A 10,359-nucleotide genomic window follows, 5' to 3' on the forward strand; every position below is an offset into this window, starting at 1 on the left:
TTTTTCTTAGTTTTTGTATTTAGTTAATTGATAATTATGCAATAGTGAGAAAAATAAGCTATAACTGAAATATGGATTGTAATAATGTACCGGCAGCAGCTGTTGTTTTTGTGGTTTCTTGCAGTAGTTCAGATTTATCGTAGGTCATTTTAAAAGATTTTTACAACTCATTACCTATTTCCTGATAATTAATAAGACTGTGGTGACAGTTCAATCAGTAAATTATAATTGTATTTGAATCCACTGTGCTGCTGTAAGTAGTAGTAGTAGTAATAATAGTAGTAGTAGTATTTCCATTACCTATACCTGATTAATTCCTCAGGAGTTTGTAGAGCTTTAGTCTAGGTCAACTCACACCATGCTGGAAATGTTGACAAGTTACTGGTTCACAGTTAATAGAGTATCTAATTGTAGCTTTTGGGGTATAAAGGATTGCCACTGGGGTGGTACTCTCAAAGGTACTGCTGTTGTACCCTCAACAGTGCAGTATGTACCTTATAAAGACCAGATGGCCTCAGAGGTATAAGATTGGTCTTTATAAGGTACTAACTGCACTTTTGATGTGCAACAGCAATATCTTGAAGACATCAGTAACAATACTTTGTACCCTTAAAGGTATGCCTTGGTACTTTATTTTCTAAGAGGAAAGAACAACTATACACACTCACATGAATTTCCAGTTTCGACTCAATAACTAAGCTAACATGCTTGACTTTAGACTGTTGGAAGACCAGAGAAACCGTGCAAATTCCAAAGGTTTACAGCAGTTTCACCATTCACTTTGTAACTTGACACAAAAGGTTTCCAGTTTATGTGTGTAAGAGAAAAACCTTTGTGTAGTGGATCATCATGTCTACAATAGTAAGAAGTTTTATTTGAAAGTATATTGATCACACAAAAGCACATTTCTGTTTTTTTTTTTTATCATCTTCCTGCCAGTCAGTGAAAACAACATCTATATCCATCCAATTAACTACAAATCACACTTGTCAGCTTCAGGAAGAAACTGTAAACAGGAAATGCTCAGTCAGATATTAATGAATTTATCTTCTCACCAAACTGAGTTTGATTGATTTTTATCATCACACGATTCAGAACTGAATCATTAGTATTAAAGCGCATGACAGGTTTGATTATGCTGCAAGTTCAGTCTGTTTCAGCACCTGTATCAGATAAAAATTTGTTTGGTGTCTTTTTTTCCTCCTTCCCTGATTGACAGGCACGTGTACGACAATGTGCGGGTGAAGGGAGAACGCCACATCTACGAGAACGCCGGAGAGCTGAGGGACGCCACACCTGATCTGATCCTTGCTGTCAAACCCAAGGTTCCCCTTGAGGAGGAGCAGGTGACAAACTGAAAAAGGAGTGGCTTTACTTCAACATTTCCAAGTTATTTCCCCCTTTATCTCACTCCTTTCTTGTCTGCAGTTCATGGGTGCTGAGTTTGGCGACGACAAAGCATCAGCGAGCGACTCCTCGCTGTCATCTTCCCGGCTGTCCTGTGTAGACAGAGCTGAAAGAAACTCACGAGCCCTGAGTCTTCATAACTCCATCACCAAAAGTAAGTGCTTCCTCATTTCAGATGTACTATGAGACATATACAGATAAACACACTAATTTATGGAACCAGTATAAATGTATTTAAACTGAACAAAATAAATTATAAAAGTGAGCATGTTTAAGAATATGCCCCTGATCATCATCTGGCACAGCTGCTCAAATATCACAAGAATGAAATGATTACACGTTTGCAAATAATCTCTGCCTGATCTGAACCAAAAACTCCCTTTCCCAGATTTTTCCTGCCTTAAACTCCTCTTTTCATTATCCTCCCTCTTATCCCCCATGCATCTCTTTTGTTCCCCCTCTTTTATGCGTGCTGCCCCTTATTCCGCTAATCTAATATCACCCCTGTTCTGCTGCCACCCCCTGCCAGGGCTGGGATAAAAGGGGGACAGATGGGTCATGGAAGGGGTGGAGTTTAAGGCAACCCCAAATCGAGGAACCCCTCTTCCACCATCTGCTCTGCCACCACTGAGAGTATGAAACTCATCGTTTAACTGTCACAAGAGCACCCTTGGTCATCCTCTCATCAGATGCACCTGATTTTTGTGGGAATGATGAAGCCTCTGATTGTTTTTAATGTTGTTCTGCCACAGGAAGAAAAAGCACCAGTAACGTAGTCTGTCAGAAATATAATCCAAATTGCTGACACGCACATCAGACACATTAAAACCAGCAGCTTAAGCATATACATGATAGTATTTCCTGTGTATTGTTGCACACTCTTGACTCAGAACCTGTCCAGTGTCAACACAGCAGCTCCCCCCAGTGGGGTTTGTTTGTCACTGCAGGACCAGAGGGCACCTGGCAGCTAACAGCATCCGCAGTCCCCCTCATCTCCCGGGTTACTGGCAATACACTGTGATACAGTATGCTGTGTAGAGCTGGGTAATAAATCTCAACTTCTCTCTCGTAGTTCTCTCAGAGACCACAGATTCGACGGAGGAGGAGTGGCAGTCCATTGCTGACCTGGCAACAGCCTGCCGCAGCATCCTGGAGGCTTTATCAAAAGAAGGTGAGGAACATTCACTTCTCTGATTGTGTTTTTAAATGTAAATAATACAATGAGGGGATTTAATGGTTAGCACAAACATGAACACAGAGGGTTTCTGAGATTTAAATTGGTCATTTTTGCCTTCTGCTATGCATCTGTGGTGATAACAGTGAGCTTATTACTTTTCTGTAAGTGTGGGTTTCTTCACTGGAGTTCGGCCATATCCAAAACCTTCACAGGGAAAAATGATTACAAGTCAGCTCTAGTGTCTCTAACTTCACTTAAGCTAAAAGGGAGATAAATTCCTGCAAATTTTAAAGAACCTTTGATCAAGGAGGCTTACTGTCATACTTCTGGATGTGTGGTGTGCAGTATTTAATAAAAAAAGTTGAATACTTTTCTCTGAGTAGATGTCCTCTGTGTTTGACTGTGATGCATGTCTATAACTGCTTTAAGTGCCAATGATGTGGATATTGTCCCGTAGATCGCAAAGCCGGAGACTCCTCTCAAGCAGGAGCCGATCTGACCGACGGCAAGTTGAAAGACTTAAAGGAGAGGTAGGTTGTATGTAGGTAGTAGATAAAAAGCTCAGTAGATAGCTGTAGTCAGTGGCTTTTCTTTGTTCTTTTCTTTGCTGTGTAAGATGAGATCTACTCTTTTATTCTCTCACAGTTACTTAGCTACATCCAACTGTTAGAATCAAAGCAATGGCCTTTCTCCCCCATAAAAAGAGACGTCTTGCTGATTTATTAGCATGTCTGACTCACTGCCATGGTCATCTTTATGTAAAACTCCAGATCCAATCCTTTTTATTTTTCTTTGATACTCTTTCTACTCATTCAGTTGCCATGGCTTGTCATGCAAAGTCCACCAAAGTCCACCAAAAACCAAAGTGAAGCTTGGCTCTATTCTGTATTTACAGTCAGAGCATACTGTTTGTCCACCTGTGAATTGTAAAGAAATTATCTTTATTTAACTAGTTGGACTAACACCAACTATTGACTAAAATGCCTCCAGTACATAATGTTTAGTTTGTTATTACCTGTTAGCCTTTTTTTAAATAAACTGAACAAGCAATTTGACATAATATTAAGACAAATGTAACAACATCTTTTTAATTAAAACTTTTCCCAAGAAAATAGAAAAGGCATCACATCTGTATGACCTTGAACTTTAAAGACCAAATTTTCAGCCCTGTCATCAAACCTGGTTGAATAAAAGCCTTTAACATCAGCGCTATGCTTCTTTAATTCTATCAGGAGGCCATTTTTGCTGCGCTCTGCAGTGTGCAGTCATTATTTATAACTGCAGTCAGACAAAATGCAGCATGAGATGACTGCACTCAGTCAGAACGGCTTTACTCATCAGACGTGGCGATTACTGTAAATTGATCTCAGGGTACTATATATTTCATTAAAGGTAGCAGAGACAAAGTCTCTTGCTCTAAGGCTGCTGGAGTGGCAGACACCAGTCATACAAATTGAAATGTTCACTCACCCTGTTTGAGCTGGATGGAGGTGCTATTACAGGAAAAGAGAAATCTCTTTTACTGCAGAATGCAGTTGATTTGATGACTTGAAAATGCATTTTCCAGTTACAAACAGCATAGCTCTGTTACTACGTTTGACAATCTGCCACTGCTTGTCTTTGCTGCAGTGATTCTCCGGGGCACCTAGAAGAGAAGGTATCACAACTGGAGGCCATGCTGAAGAAGCTGCAGGATGACCTGCAAAAGGTGCTTTGACTTCCGTGAATGTTATTCTCTGTGATAATATTTTCATTGAGCACCACTAGAAAGTCAGCAGGTAGGAAAAAAATATTTACTTTGCTCAGCTTCTGTCACTGGAGCGGGAAGATTTCTATTTGCTGAGCAGCTGTGCTGCCATCCATGCAACCATTCTAAGTCACTGATGACTCACTGTAGAGATGTATTAAGAACAAAAAAACACTTTAAAGCCACTTATTTATTTATAATTTTATGTACAGAAACATTTTCAGATTTTTTTCTATTATTCCAGTATCATAATTTTTTCATGTATTTATGAGAACTCCTTTAATGCTGTTTTTTTTTTTTTTTTGTTGTTGTTTTCGGTTTTTTTTTTTTGCACATTTTCACCAAACATAAGTCTGTGTTGCTCTGTTTAACCTCTCGTTGATGCCACAGAATTCTGTATGTGATCGATACAAAAGCTTCTTTTGAACGTGGAACTCAGCTGCCTTATGAAACACGATCCTCGATACAAAGTCCACTTGCTTTTTCAAACACATTTAATTACTTTATTTGGTGGATTGAGCTACTATGAACTACATACAAGTGGACCTTGTGTTGATTTTTATTTTTCTGTTTTGCCAGTACTGTCTCTGTGTATGTCTATGTATGTAAAAAAAAGGCATGATATTTCCACATTTTCTATTCTGAAGTCCTTGAATAGGACTGCAACTATAACTATTTTCACTATTGATTAATTTAATGGACATTTTTCTCAGCTATCATCTATGAACTCCCAAGGCTAATGATAGAAACACTTCGAGCTGAAACGGTTGGCTGATTGACAGCAAGTTAAGTGATCATTTTGACAATCGGTTATTTATTTATGATCCTGTTTGCAAATTGAAAAAAAGGTTCATTTTTAAATTGATGTCAGCAACATGTTTCAAAGGGGGCAGTAAAAGACTTTTCCAGCTTGGTTAAACATCTCACTACTAAGCAGGTTAACTGGTAACGGCAGCATTAACAGGAATAAAAAGTGCAGATTTTATCATCTAAAGTGCATAATAATAGTAAAGTTTCAAATAGTCTGACATAAATCTGTTTTTAGAAGCGATTATAAACAGATTATTCTTTAAATCACTGCATGGGCTCAGGAACACCTGTGGAAATCAATGAGCAGAGTTTGTTGCTGCATCTGCAAATTAACTATGCAAAGAAAAGAGTCATTATGCACATAACCTGTATACATTCTGTAAAAGAGTTCAGGTGCTAAACAGGCCTACCCGCAGTCCAGACCTGTTATCTACTGAAAACAATTGATGCAACACAGCTGCAAACAGCCACTGTTCCCACTTTATTCAAACTTGCTGGCATTAAAGTAAAAATTTGCTTTAAGTTAAAAAAAAAACACAATCAAATAGATTTTAGTCACTGTATTATTTTCAGTTTTATTTCATTTCCAATGTCAGAGGTTGTGTTGTATGGTTCGACTTCTCCAATGTGACTATTTTGCTGCTTTTCTCTGTTTTATAACAAAAGAGTCAAACTGTAGAGTCAAAGGTATCCTGGATTGTGTTTCCATTAGTTTTGACAGTTTTTCCGTGAAAAATAATCATCAGACTGTTCAATCTGGAAAATAACCGTTAGCTGCAGCCCTATTTTCATTGTAAGTGGTAACGTGCTGGCGCATCCAACCAGCAGCCCTTAAAGCACTGATTTTAATAAACGATATGCAACAGTAAAAATCCAAAAATGTTTGGTTGTTTTCACCTGAGACATGAGTTCAAACAAATCTATCCTGTCAAACAGATGATCGGTTCATTGACTAATTATTTATGAGCAGTTTTGGATTGTGAGCGGGTTTTTTCTCACTACTGTGTGCTGTGCGTCTTTGCACTTTGACTTGTCTTCTTTCACACTCTGTGTTTACGTGCATCCACAAGTTTCCTTAAAGCCAGCACTGTACCCGTCGCCGTCCTCCTGTTCCTGCCACAGCCATCTGAGCGACAGCTTTTTGTTTTGTTGTGTGCCGATGTCTTTCAGGAGAAAGAGGACAAGGCGGTGCTGCAGGCCGAGGTGCAGAGCCTCAGGCAGAACAACCAGCGGCTGCAGGAGGAGTCGCAGAGCACAGTGGCCCGCCTCATCAAAGTCACAGAGCTGCTGTGCAACGTCAACAAGCCTTGTTAGCTTCACTGCTACACATACAAAAAGAAATCAGCAGATTGATGCAAATCCTACAAAGCGCTCCTACGCTCACGATGGTGTTTTTGTTTTTGTTCAAGTATAGCTGCAAAAGTAAAGTTTCAGCGTGGACCTGCATGCTGGGGAGGAAGTATGCAAATCAAGTCCTAAAGAAAAAAAAAAAAAAAAAAAAAAAAGACATGATCAATATGATGACATTCACAAACTGACCAGCACAGACTGCTGCATCGGTGCATTGTGCCAGAGTGCTTCTTTAAGTGTGTATGTACGTGAATTTGTGTGTATGTGTGTGTTCCTTGCTTCAAATACTTGATAAGTTCGGCAGTTACATAAGAGGACACTGTATAGCATGTTTGGTGGTGTCTTATCCAAAATGGCCAAAAGTGTGTGTGTATATATAAATATATATATATATACACACACACACATATACATATGTGTCACCAATAATATATGTGAACAGTAGTATCACTATCCTCTCTGCCAGACATGTAAGTACAGTGACTGAGTGTGGTTCTGCCTGGCCTGATAGTGAGAAAGGCCTGGATAGGAAAAGAAAAAAAAAAAGATTGTGACAATAATACGCCTGTAGGCAGCTTCTACTTCATAAGATGTAACGATGCTAACTGACTCATCTCAGAGTGAGATCTATTACACAAGGACATCATTCCCTGATATTCTGTTTTTATGGAGATATAATAAAGAAAATCTAATGAAAAGGGTAGACACTGGAAATAAAAACTTAAAAGAGAAGAAAATGGAACTGCTTCTTCCTGGAAGTACGTATGAAAAGCAGTAAAAAACAGCTGCTGAAAAGGGTTATACCTCTCTTGAAGACACAGACTCTGGCAGGAAAGAACTCTTTCTACTTTCTTCCATATTGCCTGTAGCTGTTATCTTCTAACCTCACTATTGTAGCAGCCATACTGTAGAAGATCTCCACCTGCTGGCCTGAACCACAAAATGCCAAAAGGCAGCTTTTTTTTCTTTCTTTTTTTTTCTTTTTTCTTTAAGCTGGAAAAATAGCTTTAGGTGTGTGGGGAAAAACACCTTCAACTAAAAGTGAAATACAAAATATTGTATTAAATAATTTTTTGTGCTCAGCAGATGTCTACAGTAATTAATTGAGGTTATTTCTTGCAATGGCTTACGAGTGGTAGCAGTAGATGAAATCTTACCATTCCACCCTGGTGTGTGTTAGTGTGCATTTCTGTGACTCACGTTTTTCTTTTTTTTTTCTTTTTTTGTAAACTTAACATTGGGCATGGCACATATTGTACTTCAGTTAGCCTGCCCAGGTTTTGTCTTGCTCAACATAAGAAGGTGGATAATTTCTCACCCCTTCCAGCCTCCCTTTTACCCCGACACCACCTTACCTCACCTCTCTGTGTCCACTACTGACAGCACCAGAGACAGAGCATGCTCATAGGAGTCGGACTGCTTTTCCTCAGTGCCAATGTAAAAAAAAAAAAAAAAAAAAAAACCTGGGCAGCTCTCCTGAATCTCCAACTGAAATCAAACACAGCTGACCACAAACTAACCACCAACAACAAACTGAACTCATACGAAAAGAGATGCCAAACATCACCCAGACTCTGTTGTTTCTTGTACAAACGTCCTCATGTAACTTTCTTTTAGACTCACTGTGAATACCTAGTACCAGCATATTAAGATACGGTATATACAGATTAAATTATTAATCTAGACTTTATCAGTTTGTGAAGATACTGTATGTACAGCTGCACTGTTCCATGTTAATGTGTTAATCATGAGCCCCTGGTTTCATCTGCACATCCTGAAGGCCTCATGATTTAAACAGGGGGAGACGCTGGATGTGAGAAGACCTGTTTTACTGTGTCGTGTATATTTATTTAGATTGTAGGAGGTTGGTGAAGCGCGAGAATCCACTGAGCAACTTCCAAGCTCCCCTCTGTCTGTGTGTATGTATAAAGATGTAACTTATTACTCATGCAAATGTGGACTTTCTTGTAGCTGTTTAAACTGGAAGGAAAATGTAAAGATGACAATGTGAAATAGGGCAGGAAGGAAATGTGGGCTTGGTTATAAATTTGGATTTATTTTGTAGACAACCAATGACCATGATATAACACAAAACTGATACCTGAAACATAATGTAACTGTAGGTCGTATTCTAGCATATTTGATAACGTCTTAAAACACCATGAGGTATGCCTTAATGAGCGAATCTCCTCTTTCAGAATGGATGGTCATACAGGTGTTATGAAGACTTATTTTTCTGACTTTGTGCCTACCTGAAAATGCAATGTTTGTCAACCCAGCTTAGTGATTTCTTTTCTTCACCTTTGGTTGCACTTACTGAGTTTAATTATTATTATTGTTATTATTTTGTGGCAGTTGAAGGATTTTCTAAGAGACCATCACAACATCTGGTCTTTTATCAGTTGTGTGAGGAGAGAAAAAAAGGTCTGGGGCCACGTAATGTGAAGATCAGATAATAATAGATGTGTTGTTAATCTCAAGCATCACTGAAGGTTCAAGGCTCCTTGAGTACCACAGATTGTCAAAAGAACCAACAAATATACCATTTCTAAAAGTGAATTAAAAGGAAACGGTGCTTAAATGACTGATGATGCATTGAAATTAATTATTATGTTGAATATGTTGAATAGCGCATGCTTTCATTAAAGAATTATTATTTTGATATTTAGATATTTAGAGATAAGTTGTCTCAGAAAGCAAATAAATAAAGCTAAAGGGGAGAAAAGTGGGATAAAGAATTTGCAATAATTTGGGCATCACATGCTCCATCTACTTGGAAGTGCAGCACTCTGAACCTGGTCACATGTAAAGTCTATACAGATGTTTGACAAATACCTCCAAAGCAGATTATACTAAGACATTTGTTTAGCTGACTTTAAAATACGACGGAATGATTGTGGAGGATGTTTGTCATTCTTGGGTTGTAAAAAAATGGGAAAAAACTGTAATCAGATGGATTTTAAACGTTTTGTGTGACGTTTTCAGCAACAGACCAGGAACATAAAAAAGACAAAAGATACTCTCACAAAGGTAATTTGACTTAAAACATAGACACTGCAGAACTTTCTAGCAGTTTTTTTTTTTTTGTTGTTGTTGTCGTTCATGCTGAAGCTCTATTTTTCATTCAGCAGAGAGTAATTAAATAAAATTAGTAAAAACATATTTTTCAGCTTGAATGGCAACCAGAAGGAAATTAAACCACATCGAGTCTTCACCCAGAACGGAGCATCCATCAAGCAGTCTTTTAATGAGTGATGATGATCCAAATTTACCTTTATGACTTTAGAGGCTGATCTCTTTATTGGTGAACCTGAATGAATTTGTCGAGGAGCAGAGCTCATGAGGACTGCACGTTCTGGACCTCCAGGCAGTGAAGGTAAAACAGAGCTGAAAGCAGTCCAGGAGAAGGAGAAACGGTCTTAAACATCCGACAGTAACACAATGATTGGGGTCAAAGGTCACAGCTAAATCCGATTTGCTGAAAAGAACATAAAAGTCAGTCAACAAAGTAGGAATAAATCACAAGAAATATGTATAAGCATGAGCTCACAGCAGGATCACAGAGCCTGAACACAAGAGGGTTCTGTTGTGTTACAAGAATACAGACAAACCAATCAAATACAAGAATGAGTGTGTGTTTTTTATTAGAATTATTCTTTTAAAACTGAATACTAAAAATGACATTTCAAAGACAGGTCGCAGGATTAGCATTAGATTAGATTAATCATATAATATAATATAACTGACATAATGTTCAGAGAACCCAAATGAAAGACTGAATTTGCTCAAAAGCTAGTGGTAAATCTTTATATCATAGGATATGGATGGTTTCTTTCCTCCCAGCTGATTATCTGCGGTGTTATTCAAG

General features: G+C 38.3%; 1 protein-coding gene across 3 annotated transcripts in view; it reads left to right on the plus strand.

The window, feature by feature from the left end:
- The window catches only part of zmp:0000001168 (signal-induced proliferation-associated 1-like protein 2), a 32,922-nt gene extending 23,850 nt beyond the window's left edge, over positions 1–9,072 (plus strand). For all 3 annotated transcript variants that reach the window (XM_042008374.1, XM_042008375.1, XM_042008376.1), the window contains exons 11-16: positions 1,220–1,346; positions 1,429–1,561; positions 2,480–2,578; positions 3,042–3,114; positions 4,214–4,292; positions 6,312–9,072. In XM_042008374.1, the coding sequence (XP_041864308.1) occupies positions 1,220–1,346; positions 1,429–1,561; positions 2,480–2,578; positions 3,042–3,114; positions 4,214–4,292; positions 6,312–6,455 (655 nt within the window). In that variant the 3' untranslated portion in view covers positions 6,456–9,072. The remainder of the gene's footprint in view (positions 1–1,219; positions 1,347–1,428; positions 1,562–2,479; positions 2,579–3,041; positions 3,115–4,213; positions 4,293–6,311) is intronic.
- The last annotated feature ends 1,287 nt before the right edge of the window (positions 9,073–10,359 follow it).

The sequence above is a fragment of the Melanotaenia boesemani genome, chromosome 15 (genome assembly GCF_017639745.1).
Source record: "Melanotaenia boesemani isolate fMelBoe1 chromosome 15, fMelBoe1.pri, whole genome shotgun sequence".
Classification (NCBI taxonomy): domain Eukaryota; kingdom Metazoa; phylum Chordata; class Actinopteri; order Atheriniformes; family Melanotaeniidae; genus Melanotaenia; species Melanotaenia boesemani.